The 20,358-nt window shown below is 36.8% G+C and overlaps 1 protein-coding gene across 1 annotated transcript in view; it reads left to right on the top strand.

Annotated features, from left to right (window-relative positions):
- The window catches only part of TERT (telomerase reverse transcriptase), a 28,400-nt gene extending 11,106 nt beyond the window's left edge, over nt 1-17,294 (top strand). Inside the window, exons 5-16 of the mRNA XM_048289616.1 lie at nt 949-1,131; nt 2,436-2,597; nt 2,992-3,087; nt 4,967-5,052; nt 6,905-7,018; nt 8,629-8,700; nt 10,531-10,716; nt 11,902-12,028; nt 12,321-12,382; nt 14,123-14,247; nt 14,596-14,733; nt 16,782-17,294. Of these exons, the coding sequence (XP_048145573.1) occupies nt 949-1,131; nt 2,436-2,597; nt 2,992-3,087; nt 4,967-5,052; nt 6,905-7,018; nt 8,629-8,700; nt 10,531-10,716; nt 11,902-12,028; nt 12,321-12,382; nt 14,123-14,247; nt 14,596-14,733; nt 16,782-16,885 (1,455 nt within the window). The 3' untranslated portion in view covers nt 16,886-17,294. The remainder of the gene's footprint in view (nt 1-948; nt 1,132-2,435; nt 2,598-2,991; nt 3,088-4,966; nt 5,053-6,904; nt 7,019-8,628; nt 8,701-10,530; nt 10,717-11,901; nt 12,029-12,320; nt 12,383-14,122; nt 14,248-14,595; nt 14,734-16,781) is intronic.
- Nucleotides 17,295-20,358: the final 3,064 nt, after the last annotated feature.

The raw sequence follows: 20,358 nt of genomic DNA, 5'->3' as shown, positions 1-20,358 counted from the left end.
GAAACTGTCTGTGGAGCCAGTGAACAGTGGTGAGCTGGGTGTGTTACAGAAGAGGGCCTAAGGAAGGGCAAGGAAGCTGGAGCAAGCATGGTAGAGAGACAGGAAGGAAGCTGAGAGTAACTGCAGTATGGGAACAGAGACAGAACACTCAGTGCATAGAATAATCTATTTAACAGGGCAGTTAACTGGAAGACATAGTGGCAGCCCAGTTTCACCATCTTGCATGGCTGCATAAATTGCTTTTCCTTAAGGCTGGGTCTCATTCACAAGATTGAATGTTCCCCAGGTGGGTGAGGTGTCAACAGCTTCATAGCACTTTCTGTTCACGCTATGTGATCGCAGACCAGATAAAAAGAGCATCAGCTAAAAGCACATAATATCCCATATTATGGTGTTTACAGAGCTAATCAACCTGCACGACTTTAGTGCTGCTCTGATGTGCTTGACTATCCCCACAGCTGAGTTAAATCTTAGCTCAATTACTTGGATAAAGTACCTCCAGAGGCCCAGCTGATGGTGCAGCTGGAGTTAGCATAAAGTCTCAGAGCACACCTTCTGTTTGCTATTCTTGTTGCTGTCATTATCTCCAGCAGAGAGAATGAATGATATTTAAGAAGTTTTTTTCAGATCAATGGTGGTTTTATTTTCTGGCATTTATCTATTTATCACTCTAACTATTACACCTTGATTTCCAAGAGTCAAGTATAGGAACAAAAGCATTTTCCATAGGATGTAACTGTACCAAAATAAAAATCTCTGAGACTCTTTCGTCACTTTGAAGTAGTTACTGCAGTGATATTCAGGCTTTCTGAAAGCTTCAGTTGAACAAAATAATATAGTAGATACATAAATTTAATCTCAAACTTCATGTAAATTTGTTATCTTTGCATTGCACAGAATTTAATGTGTTTCAGCATAGTTTAAGGTGATTTTCTTTGGTCTCTTTAGATGAATCATTACAACACTCAACTGAAAAATCTGTTTAGTGTGTTAAATTATGAACGGACTATAAACGCCAGTTTTATAGGCTCTTCAGTGTTTGGGAAAGATGATATCTACAAGACATGGAAGCAGTTTGTTACAAAGGTTCTTGAATCTGGTGGTGAAATTCCTCCTTTCTACTGTGTAAAGGTATGTATTTTTAATTAGATATTTAAACTAGCTTTTCAAAACCAGCTTGTGCAGATACTTTTATAACTGTATTAGCTGTGACCTGACTGCATAATTATTTCTTTTTCTAAATAAAATTTTGTGCATACCTAACAGACTCTGGTTAGTTTTTTGATGGGGGTGGTTGATTGCTTTTTGTGGATGGGTGTCGCTGCAGTAGAGCTTCCTTTACTTGGGTGTTTTTCTGTCCACTTTTTTGTCATGTAGGAGCTCTCACTTCTATACATGTGCTGAATTTTTTGCAGTTACATTTAGCTGGGTATCAAAGTGGGAGAAAGATACAAGCTCAGGTAGGCTTTTGAGCCATATGAAAACCAGAAAAAACATCCTATGTGCATTTGAATAAATTCACTGTCTCTTAAAAAATTGGTCTTTTCTATCTCAGTGTCATTAGTTTCTGTTGAAAATGAACACATGACTTCTAGTTGGTGTCTTTCCAATAAGTTTCTTCTCCCACTTTGAAAAAATCAGTGCTTGTTTTAACCCACTATTTGAAGGAGTTTGTTCTTCACACTTTCTTCAGTTCTGTCTAGCAGACAACATTTTGTTTGATTTCAGTTCATAACTTTGAACTGGGGCAATGTATACAGAAATATGTAAATTACACAGATTTATGTGTATTATAGGGGGGCTCCTTTCTCATCTCTCATATGTCGCTTGTCATCCTGCCCTGAAATAACTTTCGTAATTTTGTCTTGTTATCTTTCAAGCCAAAGGGTAATGTCATTGACATAATTTGTGTATAATAACCCTAAGATTGTTGCTTCTACAGGAATTTTTCAGTTTTGACTATGACAAGTAAAAGCAGAGGTAGGTTTCCAATATGAGGCTTGGGAAAGGTAAAATATGTAGGTTTGCAGCTTTCCAAAAGTCTAAGATGTCCTTTCCATGGCCATATGGTGAGGAAAGTTTCTTATAATATTTAAACATAAAAATATCAGCTATTAACTTAAATGATTGAGGGTTCAGTGTTAGATTTAGGGTTGCATATGGTATAATCTTCTGTTAATAATAAGAATTGTGCTAAAACTGATGATTTGCATATCCCTTCTAAGGGAATACTTGATGAGTGGGGGAAGATTTTTCAGGTAAGTGGCGAGTTTTTATTTTGTCACAAATTTGGCCTAAGTGTTGCAATAATTTTACTCCCATGTGATCTATCCTTCAGCCTTGCTTATGTACTACAGCAATACTTTTTTTATAGTACCACAATGTTCACAACAATATTGCTGAATATGTAGTGGAAGATATTTCTTCTATTTCAGGCTGATGTGTCCAAGGCTTATGATGCCATTCCTCACAAGAAACTTGTGGAAGTGATTTCGCGGGTCCTGAAGCCTGAGAAGAGAACTGTGTACTGCATACGGCGCTATGCTGTGATTATGATTACCCCAAGTGGAAAAGCCAAGAGGCTCTATAGGAGACATGTATGACTTCCTGATTTCTTCTGTTTGCTGTTATAAACTTACTTTGGTCCCAGGAAAAGTCTTCCTTTATAGCTTTCTTTACTCACAATTTGAATTGGTTAAGTACTTAATAAACCCTTTTTTACTACTGTTAGATATTTTCCAGAGGTAGAAAAGTTTCTTTTTCGCCCACACCTTTTAAAGTTTTTACTCACAATTAGTAAAAATAGAGATAAATGTGTCATGGAAATAGAGATTTGTGAGTGAGACATTTCATTTTAACAGTAGATGAATTGTTGGATTAAAATAACAGAATAAGGCTAGTCCTTTGATCTCCACTGAATAAAAGAAGTCAGTTACTGAATTTTCCACTGCTTTCATCATTTATTTCTTTACAATTTAAACAATTACACAGGTTTCTACTTTCAAGGACTTTATGCCAGACATGAAGCAGTTTGTGTCCCAGCTTCAGGAGAATGCCTCATTGCAAAATGCAATAGTAGTTGAACAGGTAAGTTTTGTGAGGCTTCTTTTCAACTGAAAAAGAAAGAATTAGAGGAAGATTGGGATTTTTATTGGTTTGTACATGTTATGTGGTTACATTCTCTTGTCTAGTTACCCAGCACCTTCTCTAGAAAGACTTCTGTCAACTCCTCTTTGGTGTTTGTAACAGGCTGTCAGTGTTCAGTGGGAGGAGTGCACCAGGCAGGACATCTGGCAAAAAGCCTGAGACTTGTCCCAGATTCTCATTATTGTCTCAAACTCTTGTTTTAACCAGTGTTTTCTTTCCCTTTTCTAATTTCATTGTTTCTCGCAACAGTTCTCAAGTGAGAAATTAACTGTCTATTAAAGAAGGGCTTCAGCACTTGCTATCTCCAAAACCTACAGAAGTAAGAATGAGCAAAACGTATTATACGCTAAGTAGCTAAGGATGTGGCATCTTGACTTATTTTAAGGATTACCTGTCAAGGTTGATGAAAATGAACTCTTCTTTAGGGGAGTTAAGTGCAACACAAACAAGATCAACTCTTAAAGTTTTTGTTTAAAGAGATTTCTTGCTTTCAGTGAATTAAAATTTGAATTAAAATACAAAAATTACATGTATTTTAAATTTACTGACTGATGCTTTGTTGTGAGAAGAAGGCATGCTTCTGTTTTAATTCTTGTGATTCAAGTGTTTGTTCTCAAGACTTCCTTCTGTGCAAGGAGCATGACAAAGGCATAGATGTAGCTGATATGCTCAGTCTTTTTCTATTATGGAATCATGGGGTTCCATAATAACAACCTACAGCATCTCCTGAGCATCAAATGAGCAGACAGGTATGTTCTTTCAGGCTAATAATTCCTCTTTAAATTTTTCTTTTCTAAACCTGGCAGTGGAAAATGACAGGGTTGACAAAAGGTGATTTCTAACATACAAGTAAAATGATCTTGTGTATCTGTGGACATAGGAGTAGAATATATGGTGTGCCTGGTGTACAGTTCCAGTATCCTACAAAAATAAGAAAGTCTAATGAAAAAGGAAACTAGCTGGACGTCTCATGTAAAAGTACATTTTGCACATTTTTTCAAACTGATTTAGAAAACTGTGCTAGATATTGCATGAGCAACAGCCTTCTATTTAAAACTATTTTACATTTGAAAACAATTTGTGTGTTGTTATTTTCAAAGAATAGAGTATTTTGAGAAAAGTGTTGTGTCAGGCTGGGTGTCTGTACCACAGGTACATCACGTTACCTTTTCAGTGCAAGCAATCAAAAGTTGGCTCTATCAAAAGTTGGGTGCATTTGTCTGCTGCCTAATCTATGCAAGTAATAAGTAATTTTATTTTAATTTGAATGAAGTCATCGTTAAAGTTATTTAAATTGTTGTAAATGGATTTTTTTATCAAACAGTTTTTAACAAAATGTTCCATAAATATTGGGTGTACAGTCATGCATGGAAGTGTTGGTAATACCTGGCAAAGTGTGTGTTTTGCAGCAGAATGGGCAAGTAAGTGTATCTCAGCTTGGGCAACTGTACAGACCGTGACATACAGAAATTGTCCTACAGGATAGAAAATGGCCAGAAGAGCAGAGGTCTTATACATTGTAATAATCCAGTATATTATGCCAGCACTTTAAAAAGTGTGTTTAGATGTTATGTTTGATTTCTCCTAACACAAAACAAAAAAAACCCAACATCCAACAAAAAATTAAATTGTTGGATGTGAGCAGCTTTTTAGTATGTGTGTTCACATTTTTGGTTTAGGATTTATCTTTTCACTTACTTCGGGGTTTGAGCTGCTACAGTCCACTTTTTTAAAGATTTCTGTGTGTCTTCAAAGTTGTAGTGTGTTTTTCATTTCATTTCATTTTCATTTCATTTCAAATGTTTTGTCACATTTTTAGAGCTTAACTTTCAATGAGACAAGTTCCAGCCTGTTTAATTTTTTCCTTCAAATGATACATAACAGCATCCTGGAGATTGGGAACAGGTAAAAAAGAAACTAGTTATTCTTTGTATAGCATGTTTGGTTTGTTTGTTTTCTGTTAAGAGGATACCTTTAATTGACTCTATGGACTTTTGGTAGCTGTCTTTTAAAGATTTCTATTTCATGTTAATTTGAAATTTGCGTATCAGTTTAAGCTCCAAAAAAGCATGATGAGTTTAGAAACAAATTTATATTGAATAAAATTTCTCTTTCCTACCTGGATGATGTTATCTATACACAATGCATTATTCCATAGAATATGGAATAACCTTCATAATTTATTATTCCATAGAATATGGAATAACCTTCATTTAAAACTGCAAGTGTAATTCAAAAGGAAAGTACTTTAAAATGGTGGGATCCATAGTGTGAGCAAAAGCAAGGGTAACATCCAAGTAATCATGCAAAAGCCTTGTTAATCATTTCTCTGTAGTGCAAAATTAAACCTTTTCTGCATGGTTTTGCTATTTGGCAAGTTGCAATAAAAATAAAAGGCAGTAGCAACAGGAATTAAAATTATTGGCAACTCCAAAATTAAGAATCAGATGTTACAGAAGGTGGTAGTGCAGGTTTCTTCTTGTGTTGGTAGAGATACTGACTTGGTATTTGTATTTTGCCTCTAGGTGGCAAATGTGTACCATGTCTGAAAAAGGAAGTACTTACATGATCTTTATTTGTAAATTCAGAGTGATGTATCTTAGAATTAATAGCTTCTTGCTCTGGAAAAAATACCTTTGTTTTAGAAAACTTGTTTTAGAATCTCACAGGACTGAGGGAGAGTGAGAAAAGCTTTCAAGGAGTCACATAGAAGAGTGTTTATAGTTTTTTCTAGTATTGGTGCTTATGCTCCCTTTGGCAGGATTATAAGACTGCTCTTGTAGCATACTTTAATAATGACTAACCAACGTGAGTATGTTTCATGGAATTTTAATGGTTTCCAAGGAAGCACACACTGACAAAACCAGCTTCATACATTTAAATTCTGTCACAACTTGACTGAAAAATGCTGTTTGTTCTGTTAGCCCTTTTAAGTAGCTTGTTCTCGTTTGTCAGAAAAAACCCGTGTAAGTTTAGTAAATAAATAGACTCTTTTTCTCAAAGAAAAAATCACAATTAGTCAATGCTAATGTGATGTTTTGAGAAAAATGCAGATTGTTGAGCTGGGGGCCTATAAGAAATCTTTTAAAACCATTTGATATGTTTATCAAAAGTCTGTAAGAAAATAAAATTACTGCAAGGAAAATTTTCAGATGACTCAAAATGAAAGTACAATCAGTGCTCAAAAGTAGTATGTGGTCTAAATTAATTCTCTTCAGCTTCGCCAAGTCATTAATGGAATAATGTGAAATGGACGTTGTAGTATCTCACTGCTTCAAAGAAGTGTTGTGAAAATCATTCCCTTGGATTTTTCAAGCCATACCAATTTGGTTTCTGCCAGCATAGAAAATTCTCCCATTTGTTTAATGTACAAGAACACTTCTCTTGAAGCTGTCACCGTAAGATGTAACATAAAGAATTAAAAAACTTAAATGAAGGATGTGTCTGCAGCAGAAGGAGGCTTTGGGGTTTGCAGTTAGTTATAAAATTTCATTCATCAAATATCAGTTGTCTCCTGGAGTTTGTTAATACAAAAGGAATATGTGTGTTAATGGGGGTTTTTTTCACTGTTAAAGTTAAAACTTCTGGATCTCTATGTAGATTCTTAGAACAAGCAAATTTAAATAAGGCTAACTGGCAAACATACAACATATTTCTTATTGAAACTTATGTTACACTTGGAAAAAAAAGAAAATTTAACAGCTGTTGTGCTCTTGTTGCATGTTTCGATTTTTTGTTTTCTTTTACTCTTTGCTAGGTACTACTTACAGTGCTGTGGAATTCCACAGGGCTCCATTTTGTCAACCCTACTTTGCAGCTTGTTCTATGGAGACATGGAAAACAAACTGCTCAGTGGAATACAGCAGGATGGGTAGGGATGCTTTGTTTTGTGCTCTGTTACCGTAATTCATAATGTGTAGTATATGTGTTAGTCATTTTCTCTGATGTTTAATTTTGAATTTCAAGGATTTCCAACTTCATTAGGAGTGTGGTGCACACAAACATCTCTGCAGCTTCAGTGAAACTGTGATGGTTTTTTGGGAGAATTTCCCTGTTACAAGATCGGGAAGATAATGCTGAGAAGCTTTCCTGTGTCTTTAGTAGGAGATTTATTCTTAGATCCCTGTATTTAGGGATGCTGTAAAGAGTCTGACAAGCTGCTCTTGTACTTCTGAGAAGTTTATGGTTTTGCCTCGCTCTTTCCCACATCATCTGTGGTCTTTTCACCTCAGACAAGATGAGATGTTTATTACAGACTTCCTGATACTCCAGGCTTCTGCCTGAGGGCTTTCAAATCCACCATCGGTAAATCTTAACATTTTATCAAGGTCACATCTTTATAGCAGATTTTTTATGAGGAATGTTGGTTCTTGTTTGAAGTCCTGTGTGACTTTTGGTAAATCTTCTTAGTCTTTCTGCCCAGCGCGTGTGCTTGCTCCTTAGGAGCTTGACAGAAAGCTAGCCTGATAAAACCTTTGTCTCTTTGTTAGGTGTAAAAATTTTGAACTTCCTTTTACCTTTGTATGAACAAATCCCCAACTGAATCCTGGATTAGGGTATTTAGTCATGAGCTGGACCCTGAAACTTGTTTGTGTTAAGACATCTCCCTTCATTGCTGTGAATTCTTTCCAAAGCAAGAAAAAACAACTCGATGGCAGTACTCCACACAGGTAGATGCTCTAGTGATGTGAGCTGTCTGTTGCTTTCAAAGGGGGGTGTTCACAAAACTGAAATTATGAAACTGGTTCAGAAGAATGCACTCTTCAGTGCGTGTCTGTTGAATGATCTTGACAATTTAATGTGTCCTTTTAAGTCAGGAGAATAAGGTGGTTATTGACTTGGCTGGGCCAAGGTGCAGCTGATCTGGTCATAGTGATGGCAGTACTCTTGCTTTGAAGATGAGACTGTACATCATCATCTCCAGAGCTGCTTCTCTGTGATCTGCTAGGCAGGATTTACCATAAAAACCTGGGCATGCTTGGGGTCTGAATTCTGTTGGAAAAGAAAATTCCAGCCTTTACAGTGGTAGATGGTATTCCATTTTACATTCAAGCTATGGTTTCATAAACAAGTTATTATGTGGTAAATGAAGATGGAGTTGGAGCCCACCAAGAATCTACTTGTGTACCTGGTCTGGCACCTCTTTTCCTTGTCTTGTAGAGAAAGATACTGCAAATTCTCCCTTGGAAAAGTATAAACCCCTGTATCCAGGGAAGCCACTGTGGAATGGTTTGTCTGTTGTAAATTCCTTTGTGTTTCATCTAGCCATCATCATTGCTTTTTTATTTTATATAATTTTTTCATTTATGTTTAGGAAAGAAGCAGAACTGAGAATTTCTTCATGACTCTCAATTTGGAGTTCATATCGGCCTCTACCACTTTTGAATTAAAATAGGCACATTGTTGCTCTGAAGCGTATGAAAAAACTTTGAAAGGATTACGTATTAAAATCTCTAGTGTTGGTTTCTTCTTTCATTACAGAGTCCTAATACGTCTCATTGATGATTTTTTGCTACTTACACCACATTTAATGAAGGCAAGAACTTTTCTAAGGTAGGCTATTAGAGATGTAGTCTTCAAAGTAGTAAGCATTATTACCTTTTACATAACTCTTTTTCGTCTTTATGCACATAGGTGTATTTGTTTTATGAGTTAACAATCAAGGACTATTTTGGAGCCCTTGGTAGTAGCCTGTGCTTGGGAAGAATCCTAAAGCTACAGTCTTGATAGCCAGTTAAAGATCTGTTGCAGTTCACATGATGGGCGATTCCTGCTTAAGATTAAGTTAGGGACCTACCTACTAACCTTGGTGGAGCTTCAAGCAAAAATTAGTGTTGTGGGCTAACCAAAGCAGCTGACAGTTGTCTTTTAAAACCATTTTCCCTCAAATTTTTAAGATGTCTTCTTTACATTCTCAAAATGTTTTTATTGGGCGCTCATGCTGCTGCTTTCTGTTCCCTGGGAAAGAATGCAGCTCTTGTCTGATCCAATATTGCTAAGAATTTTCGGGTCACTAACATTCCATGATAAGTATCTGAAGATCCCAATAGCATGGTAGTATGCAGTTCACACAGAAGTTTTAAAACAGTAGTTCTTTATTGTGCTTCAGAACTACCTTTTCTTTAAAAATTGAATCCTAGAAGAGGCTCCTTACCACGGATAGGAGTGTACAGTCAGTCTTAGGGGAGCTCTGCTGATGCCGAAGTCAATTTAAAGGATCCAAAGGAAGGTCTTGAAGAAAAGCTTAGCATCTGCAGTGTAGTCAGTTGCATCATGCTTTTCAGTTAGTCAGAAAGATGCAGCTATGTTGTGAGCTTGAAATGTGGTGGAGCAATCAATTAAGTACAGTTTGAAGTATAAATTGTGTGAAATAGGGGATAGTGTATTTTGAAGACTTCATTTGTCCTCATTTCCTTGTCAGAACAGAAAGAAATTTCTAGGGATTTGTGGGTTTACAGTTCTGGAAATGATAAATCAAACTAACAGTGAGTGCCTCAAGCTATTAATCTCTGTAATATCTTTTCAACACGATGTCACTTGAGTAGCAGTGCAGATATTGTCCTTCTTGCCCTTTGAAGTTGTCTGCATCTTTGTTCTACATCAACTTCTGCACCAGCTGTGCTGATTTTCTGTAGAGAAGTAGCCTTTTCTGTGAGAGATTTCCAGAACTATTTACAGATCCGGTGAACTCTCTGCCACAAATGGAGTAGTAACAGTTTTTCCTAATGTACTATTAGAACCAGGGGACTCAGTAAATTAGTTTTGAGGACCAGCATTACGACTATGACTCCTCAAGAAGAAGAGCCTACCTCTTCCTCTCTTTAAAAGGATGAAGCCTGAACATAAGTACATTGCCAAGTAAGACAAACTGCTGCCTGTCCATGACACAGCTGATCCAATATGTAGCAGGTAATCAACAGGCATTCTGGCAGTGAAAACATTCTTAGAGAAAATGTTTCTCTCAAAATTCAAAACTTTTCATCAGATAAATGAGGTTCCTGTTATATGGATTCTCCTTGGTTTTATTTACTTCCAAAAACAATAACTTGTCATCTGTCTTTTTCCAGTGATTTTGATCTCAGAGGTTTCTGTGAGTGTGGTTTATACAGCTTCTTTCAAGTGTTGGCATGGCTGATGTGCTTAATTTGCATTAATCTGTAAAATTTTTTCTCCATTATCCTCAAGTTTATTTGTGTTTATTTACCTCTTGTGTCTTCAATTTCTTCATTTCTAATTGTGTTCCTTAACCTAAAGAGTTGTCTGTGGTTCCCTTTATTCTTTGATTTCTGCTCTTGTGTTCAAGATCTTGTCTTGCAGCATGGCACCAGTTTTTGTCTGCTTTGCTGGGGGGGGGCTTAGCCTAACTGTTTATATCTGTTTTAGGACTCTAGCAACAGGTATTCCTGAGTACGGCCTTTTAATAAACCCAAATAAGACAGTGGTGAATTTTCCTGTTGATGATATCCCAGGATGTTCCAAATTTAAACAGCTGCCAGACTGTCGTTTGATCCCGTGGTGTGGTTTGTTATTAGATGTAAAAACACTTGAGGTTTACTGCGATTACTCCAGGTAAATAGAGCTGTGTACTCCAGTGTCAGCGTTACAATATCTCACACATAGTAGGAGAAGCACAAGGGTGTCTTGGGAGTGGTGTAGTTGAATTAAATGCCAAAAAGATGGGGATTAATTTGGTATAGACTAGAGTGACTAGCAATCCTTTCAACATCAGAGGTGTTCCCTCTGGTACACTTCAGATGGGAAAGAATATGTGGGGAAGAGAACTTCTCTTTAAACTAGCAACCTTGACCATTTACACAAAACAGTCTGAAGTGGCATAGAACTCAGGACAGGATAAAGTATCCTACTGAAAAGTTCTGTAGACCCTTTACATGGACTAGTAGAGATAGTATTAGACATTTGCTAAATATTGAAAAGAAAACTGTTTAAACTCAAGGATAATATTTGCTGCATTATTGACCATTTTTAGTATAAACAGCCCTTAAATAAGTGTTTATTAGGAGGAGGTTTTCCACCGATAGTATGGTAAAGTTCTTCAGTAGTCTTCCTAAACAGAAAAGTTTGGTCATTTTAGGAAAGGAATTTTTGTGACATGGTTTCCTATAGCAAAGGATCAAAGTCAACAGCCAAAGAGATTTATTTGCTGACTTCTTAAAAAAACCAGTTTATGTTGATAAGCTCCTGGTCTGGGAGACACTAATCAAAAAATATAGAATTTTTTATGTTGGAAAAGACCTTTAAAATCGAGTCCAACCATTAACCCAGCACTGCCAAGTCCACCACAGTGTTTTTTACAAGGCTTTGCTTTTGATAAGCTTGACTTAAGTAGGTGGAAAATCAGTGTTCCAGAAACTTAGGTGGCTTCAAGCCTAAGCTCCTTCATTGAATGGATCATAGATAAGATGATTGTCACTGGAGTAATTAATAATGTTCTGGCTAGACCATGTGATTAAGAAATACATTTAGTTTGTTTTTAAGGTTATTGATTTGGCTTTTTTTTTGCAGGGTGAATTTTTCAGCCCTGAAAAATTATTAGCCCTTAGCTAATACCCTTAATGCCACAGGGCCTAGTCTCCTTCAACTGAATGTAATTATGGTCATCTTTTAGCTGCTGGCTCATTGATTAGCAGGAAGTGTCTGTAACATGGGAGGTTAAATGAGGCTTACTTTACAGAATTTAATTTAGTCTATTAGCTCATGGAGTTTAACTACGTTTTTTTACTTTTTTTTTTCTAGTTATACCTGTACCTCTATCAGATCAAGTCTTTCCTTCAACTCAAGTAGAACAGCTGGGAAAAACATGAAATACAAACTGAGTGCAGTCCTCAAACTGAAATGTCATAGTTTATTTCTTGATTTACAGGTGGGAATCTGAAAATGGATGTTTGGCAATATTGTGATTAGTGATGAAGAACATTAAAGCTGCTTTGAGTTCTAACATAAAAAAGTTTATTTTGAGAGGAGATCCACGTAATCTGGAAATGTTGACATCAAATAAAATGTGGAGTCTTCCAGAGGTGATCCTTCACAACATTAACTTAGTTGCATTAAAGAAATCTTTAAAGTTTAGCGTAAAATGTTTTTTGTTTAGATCTTCAACAAATTCTATTATAACACTAAAATATTCTCATAGCTCTATTTCTGTTCTATTCTAGATCAACAGCCTTAGAACAGTTCTCATTAACATCTACAAGATATTTTTACTCCAGGCTTACAGGTAGGTCACTGTCGTCTGAAGTGTCAGTATTTCATTACTCTTTCTTGACACATGGAGGAGCTATGAACTAGAAAAAAGTGTGCCACATAAGTGTGCAGTGTGTGCATCTATGTATGTATGATGTGTGCAGTAGTAAATGTCAGTAGTAGGTCAAGTTATTCTTGTTTAAACACTGTTCTTAAGTAATACTGTTAGTTTTAGGATAAAGGGATATATTTGATGTGTGTGTTTAAGGGATACTTCACCAAATGGATTTTCAGTGTCTTGGTCTTGACAGCCGACCTCAAGATAACCAGTCTGTTTTGCTTCAGGAGTATGACAAGAAGCCTTATTAACCATTTTATATTTAGATCAGTTAAATGTTAGCCAGTTTATATTTAGAACTTTGTATCTGTTAAAATCATATAGAACTTTGACGAGTGTAACTTTAGGTAAAGTGAGGTTTCATTCCACCAAGTTAATTGTAGTTTGTTATTGCCAATAACATTTTAATTGCTCCTTAGCTGGTAGTATCTTGGCATTTGTGAGCTGGTCTTGATCAGCAGAGGAAGTGAATGTTTTGAACAAAGATAAGGGAAAGAAATCAAAACTGATAAGCAAGTTGGATGAAAATACTAAACTCTTTACATTGAAAACTTTGAATGATTTGCCACAGCAAGTAATTGGGTTTTTATTGTTTTGACAGAGAAAATGTGGGAGAAGTCCTTCACTCTTCGTGGAAATCAGATGTTACTCTTTTGCTGTGCTCACCCTTGTTAGGAAGGGACATTTTAGTTTTATTCTTAAATTCATCTTTGTTCACATTCAAGCTGTATTCTTAGTCCAAGAAGTGTAATTTGGTTTGTGTAGTACAGCACTGATGTGTCCAGCTCTTAAACTTTTGTGTTGTGGGTGATTTAAGATTTTTCTCTGATAGATATGATCACTTAGTTACTTCTGTTTGGTTTTATGGTCACATTCTAACAATGGCCTTTATATGTTACTTAAAATACTGTCCACCATGATAACTGCATGTCAGGTTAATTCAGCCAAAACCTGCAATGCAGCATTGTAGTTAGGTTTATCCTTTAAATATTGAAAATGTCACAGTTTTTTAAAGAGATTGCAATGTGCTGGGTTAATTAAAAATCAACACTGTAATTGGCTATATTCAGCATAAGCAGGATTATAATGCCTGAGTCTGAAGGTAAAAAAAAAAGTCAGCGGTTTTAAAATATCTTCAAACAGGTGTAAGGAAGCATACGATACACATAATTTCTATAGAGTTGGCTTCCAAATAGGCAAAGGAGTGAGTATCCTGGTCTGTGGAATAATTTGGAAGTCTATTGTCCTGCATACCTGAACAGAATTTATTGGGGGGGTTTGCTTTGTTTTTTCTTCCTCTCACACTCTGTCATGTGGCTGTTCTCTAGTGGCATGGTCTGTTATAAGGAATTGGTGATGATGTGTAGTTTAATTTTCCCTGCACATGACACAGTTGCTGTCCTCAGAAGAGAATTCTGTTACCAAAGCAGATGGCTTCAAGATCTTCTTTCAGCATAAAATTTAGAAACAAACATCATATATGTCTGGCATTCCAGGAATGTGTATATATGGGACAGGTGTCATGCAGTGACAGTGTTGATACAGCTGAAGACTGTTGGGTGCTTTTAAATGTTGTATAGTCCCTAAGCTGTGTAGTCATAGTTTCACTTAAAATTGCAAATGACTTTTGATTAAATAGGCTGTTTTTGTGAACAGGTTCCATGCCTGTGTTCTCCAACTTCCGTTCAACCAGCAAGTTAGAAAAAATCCTCATTTCTTCCTAAGGATTATCTCTCAGACTGCATCATGCTGCTATGCTATCCTGAAAACAATAAATACAGGTATAGGATGTTAATGGCAGTGAAGGTAGTGGGTTTGGGTTTTTTTAGACAAGTAACAAATCTTGAATGTGCAGTCTGATGGTGTAATTTTGGGATAAAGATCAGGAATGAATATTGAGAAGTGCATGATAAGAGTCATGGTGCATTTTTCTTCTTAAACTCAGTTTTCTGAAGATTGTGTTTCAGGCACTGGTTTTTAGTTTTTCTGTTGTTGTATGAGACTTCATTGACTACACAGGTTTCTAGTAAAAAATCCTGGGGTGATTTTGTAGAAGGAGAGGAGAGATCAGACATACTTCTTAATGCTCGTCATTTTCAGTTACCTTATTTTTCCTTTTCTATCTCTAGGGATTGCTGAAGGTAACAAAGGTGTATCTGGCATATTCCCTATTCAGGTAGCAGAATGGCTCTGCTACCATGCCTTCACTGTCAAACTGTCAAATCACAAAGCTGTTTACAAATGTCTGCTTACACCCTTAAAAGTCTGTAAGTATTCAGCTATTTTTACAGTTTTATCTATGGTTAATTGTAATAAAACTTAGAAACTAATGTATTTTTAAGGTTTTCTCATCCTAAAATATTGTTCTCAGATGTACATTAACCATCTTTTCTGATTTTATTCAAATTTACTTAGTATAAGTAGGCAGATTAAAATGCTTCTCAGCACTGCATTTTCTAGAGCCTTTTTCTCACAGGACAATTGATGCTTGACAGTAAGCTTGTGCAGTTCAGAAGGCTTAGTAAGATTGGGGAAATCATGTAAGTATTCTCAGCAGGTGTAACTAAATAAAATATAAATGCTCAAGATTCTATTTTTAAAAATGTAGATTAACAGGCAACTAAATAAACTCCTCCCACAATTTAAACTCTTACCCAAAAAAGTGTCACATGGGTCACTTGGAAACAGAAGCACTGGCTGTGCTGCAGGTGTACTGTTGTAGAGTTGTGGTGTTGGTGTGTCTCTGACACTTCTGTTTGGTGAAAGAAGCTGTCCATGTCCCTCGCCCCTGGGGAGCTCTCTCCTTAAGCAGTTGTACAGTCTGCCTGCAGGCCAGCCACAGAAATAATAGAATTTTCAGTTTTAAGATATTAGAAGTGGACAGTGAGAGGTTTTCCTGAAGCAGCCAATCCTGTTGATGAATTGAGCTGTGGTGAAGGCCAGACTCTTGATGCTGACTGTGTAATTGGCACTCTGCTTAGGCAGTTTTGTTATACAAGACCAAGAAATTCTTGGGTTTCAGTCCAGAATAACACCTATTTGATTTGAAATGTATCATAAGCTTCCTTTGATAGCTTCGCTGAGTCCAGTGCCCCAAAAAGAGAGCAGTTCTGCTTTGGAGGGAAATCAGAACATCATCTTGTAGAGAGGGTTACTGCAGACCTAAACATTATGTAGAGATATCAAAGCTAGTTTTAAACATTGTATTTTAAGTTTTGTCTTCTGGAAATCAGGTAGCATGTGTGGATGTCAGAGTAGTCATGACAGGGAAGTCACTGACTTTCAGGTGGGATCCTGTGAAGTTAGCTCAGTATCTCTATATGCTACAGTAATCTGTAGCACAAAGATAAACAAGGCTGGTAAAAGCCCCTGTGTTGACTTAACAGCTGCATTTTTTTGTTGTCATTTTGGAGTTTGTATTGGTTACATAAAACCTATTACCTCTGTAAGATCATGTTGTTGACAGGAATTGATATAAACATGGTTTTTTCTCGTGTCCCTGCACATGCCTTTCCATTACTTTCCATGGGAATCAATATCAAGCTCAGGTTTTGGGGAGGAGGTTCTTCCCACTATTCCCAAACCTATTCAATATCAACATCAGGGGCTTGCCAGTATGAGTTGTCATCATTCTTCAGAGTTAAGTATTTAAAACACAGTTACTGTTTAACATCCCTCCTATTATTTCCAGCGGGGAAAGGAGCAAGAGTCTTTCCTTATCATGATCAGATAGAAATAAATCATCTGTGTCCTTTCCAAATACAGGGCAAATGTTTATTGAGCACTTCTGGCTTTCTGCACCATTGACAATTTTGCCGACTCTGTTTAGTGACGGACTTAAACTGTTGCTAGGATTTTACATGTTCTTCCTAATCTTTAAAAAGTCCTTTTTACTGTCTGTAATTCTGTTGATGGGACATTCAGTCTTTCAAAGTATCTATGATTTAATAGAAGGCCTTATTTGGTGGGTAAAGTTGTTGAACAAATGGGCTTATACTTTTCAAAATATAATGAAGTTCTCAAATCTGTACAAAAAAATGCTGCAAGAACAGAAAGTAGGAGGAATTTGCTCCTTGATTTTCTTTGTTAGTATTTTCACTTATAATTTTGAACCTTTTTACTTGTTAGCCTGATTTAAGGGTGGAAGAATAGTAGCATATTTTATTAGAGGTTTTTTTAATCCCCATATTCCAAGTGTTTCAACTTTTTAGTTGGTTTTAGTTAGTATTGATTTCATTACTTCATTAACATTTTCTCTAAACCAGAATTAATAGTTATTTGCAGTTGTAGTGAATTGTTTCTGATATGTTGGTAGGTAAGATGCAGCTGATCAGGAAGATCCCAGAGGATACTGTGGCACTACTGGAGGCAGTGACAGACACGTCTCTTTGTCAAGATTTCAAAGCTATCCTGGACTGACTGAGGTTTATTTCATAATTTTCCCAGGTTTGAAAATAAATCCTCTGTCTGTAGGTGACTTTTCTTTGTAGTTTCTTTTGGTAGAGTGCACCAAAGCAAGTTCACTCAGAAGTTTTACATGTTTGTTGCTCAGATCCATGCCAGGACATAAAAAGAGCAGACAGTTCTGTTAATACTGTCTTGTTTGGGTATTTTGTTGGTGCGGTTTTTCTGTAAATTCACAGGTTGTTTGAAGTAATTTACTTCGTTTTGTTCCATGATTCTCATCTTCTTGATGAAGGAATAATTAAACTATGTTCTGTACAAAATTATTTACTTTCTTGTTTCAGTGGGTTGTCTTGAAGGGCTATGTTTTACTTCTCTGTGTTGCAGACTATTTTATAATAAATTGTCTTGTTAATTGCAATAACGTGTATTTGTTTCCAAGGCCTTTATTTTATAGAAATCTTTAATATGCTGGGTTATGTCACAAAAAACAGTTACCTGCACAGAGCAAATGCATTTCATGGCAAGATGCACAGGCTAGAAATTTTATGCTTTGCAGGTCACAAATAATATACACCAAAATTTCACTGTCCAAGCTGGTTATGTTTGGTGCATGTTTTATTTATTTTGACTACTTTGTGATATTTTTAATACAGTGTTGTACAGAATGATGCTGGTGCATTTATATCTACAAAACAAAAATTCTTGATTAGATAATATACCGAGTATATTGCTTTTCTATTTGCATATCTTTGGCTCTGTAAAAAGAAAATTTTATCAAGGACATATAGTGAGAGAAAAAGGGAGAATGGCTTTAAAGTGATAGTAGGTTTACATTCAATATAAGGAAGAAATTCTTTACTGTGAGGGTGGTGAGATGCTGGAAGAGGTTGCCCAGAGAAGTTGTTGTTGCCTCATCCCTGGCAAATCCCCACCACACAGGGAATGGTAGCACAGCTCCTAGAATTTGATTTGCAGTATTTCAATCTGTCCATTAACATCATAACTCAGTTCAAAATGTACAGTCAGTCATACAGGTTTGGGTTTTTTTTCTTTCTGTGAAATGTCACTGTTAAAATAGAATACATTTTAAAAAAGTCACAGAACAATTGTTCATTCTAGAGATGAAGAACAACCCAGTTGCTCCCCAGCCAGCAGCTCAAACGTTTAAACACCCCCGTGCGCCACAGTGGTCTGCAGCGATGCCGGATGAGGGAGCACTGTCGCGGACAACGCTGCGTGAGAGAGGCCTGGCAGTGCAGAAAGCTTTATTGTATGGGATCCTGTGGCAGGAAGAGACAGCAAGATGCTCCAACATGAAGAACAGAGGGAATGTAAACTTCACTAATGGCTTGGATATAAGCCCATTTTTATCTGTGGGAATATAATCTAGTGATGTGGTCTCAGCTGAAGGTGTAATTTTATAAAAATGAATAGTGTAATGCTTGCAATTCTCTGAGCTGATGTTTGCCTTTCCCAACAATTACTGGCTGAGTTATCAATTTTAACCAGTAGCTGCTGTTTTTGAAGGCTGCTTGTAAACAGATACAAATACAATGTAGAAATCACAAGAGAAAACTGTTTCATTTAAAATATGCTCCCCTCAAAGAGGCAAGTGAAAGTAAAGCTGAAACTGGGTATGTGTTTTAGCAAGTGGAGAAGTTGGGGATTTGAAAAAGAGCTGGCAGTCTATACTGGAAACTTGGAGCTGCTACTGTGGCTTATGGTAATTGGAAAAAATTACTGTGAGCATTTGTGTAAGGAATAGATGAACCATGGCAAGGGCATACAGTTGTTGCTGTAAAAATAGATGTTTATAATGTTGGGAAAGTAGAAATATTCCATAAAGCTATTTCTGCACAGAACTGTTCTAAAAGAAATAGCGTGATTCATTATGGTGGTAAAGCAGATTCTACTTAATTGGTAGCAAGGCAGTGTGTTAAACAGCAACTGCTGACAGGAAACGTTTGGGTAGAGTTAATAACTTGAATCTAGAAATACTAAATGAATTACCTTAGGAGCATTCTGAATCTGTAATGTGGATTTCGAACAATCATTGGACAGCTGGGAAAATTGCAAAAGATTTGAGGGTTGCGGTGAAGGTTAAGGTCTCAGTATTTAAGAGAAGGTGAGGAGAGAGATTGAGAGCTAAACCACTGAACGTAACTCCCCGCTCAACCTGTGCTGCAAGTGTTACAAGCCACTCAGGAAGTTGATCTTGCTGGAGGGTTTATATGGGCAGGGGGAGAAATGGGGCTGAACATTGTTTTTTAGTGTGTCTACAGAGCTGTAAGGAAGGAATTTGACAGAAGCCCCTCTAGGGGAGCTCATACTATCTGGATGCATCCATCAAACGCGTCCTTCTCTCCCCACTGTGTCCTTTTGGGAAGGACATATGGACTGGAAATCTCAAGCTGAGGTAGGTATCATATTTCACAATGTAGGAAACTGCCTGTGTTCCAAAAGGAAGGTGCTTTTCTTTCTGCATCTGTTTTCTGTTTATTGTATTATGATTATTTGGATGTGTCCTTATTTATGGTGCTGTTGCAATGCTCCTTCTGAGGCTTTTTCCTTTAACAGGCAATTGATCTCCTTGTCTTAGGGCTGTGGATTCTGGTTAAGGCTGAACATCACCATGACTGTTTGTGTCTTTTACTGATTTACCCCCAAAGAACCCAGGTGGTTCTTGCAGCCTAAACAATTCTAGGAAAGTCTTGTCTGTCAGAACAGTATGAGTTCACTGCAGCACATTAGAGCAAAGAAGATTTGATGGAATATGGAGAGAAAAGATTGGGAGAAGAGTGAGCAGAAGGAGAAGGCACTTAGTCTGTATGACTTCAACACATTGAGTTATGTGTTTGCATACACATGCTCCCTCAAGTAACACAGTCATGCTGTTCAGGAGAAAAATGTACGTATAGGATATCATCTTACTCTTCATGAATAAGAAGGGGAAGATTGTAGCACTAATTTTATTGGAATAAGGCTACAGTTTTGGCATGGAAATTTTGGTAGAGGTCACATCAGAGGTGCACTGACAACAGAAAAGCGGTGTTCATGCAAGAGTTGCTCAACACATTTTCTACATGCCCACTTGAGCTAAACAGTAACTTCAGCTTGTGTTTCCCTGCCATCATTTGTAGTTACTGGAGCTGAAAATTGTCCTCCCTCAGAGTCCTGTCCTGGGCTGAACTGCATGTCCAGTGATCCATAATGTCTCCCTTCTGGTGAATGGAAAGGATGGCTCAAAAGTCAAGTCAGGATACCATGACAGTGACTAAGGATGGATTTATAGACTTGAAAGTCTTTTATATGTAGTTTAATTATTTTCTCAGCTTGTGTGTGTATTAGTTGGATGTGTTTTTGTTTAAGAGCAGAACTCTGACCAACTACTTAAACCTGCTGCGTATAGTTGCCTGTATGACTTTAATGAACATTTAGCTATCTGTAGTCAGAAACATGAATATGAAGTGTATGCTTTAGTTAGT

This window comes from Corvus hawaiiensis, chromosome 30 (assembly GCF_020740725.1).
Source record: "Corvus hawaiiensis isolate bCorHaw1 chromosome 30, bCorHaw1.pri.cur, whole genome shotgun sequence".
Lineage (NCBI taxonomy): Eukaryota > Metazoa > Chordata > Aves > Passeriformes > Corvidae > Corvus > Corvus hawaiiensis.
This window is presented reverse-complemented; position numbering and strand designations above follow the sequence as displayed.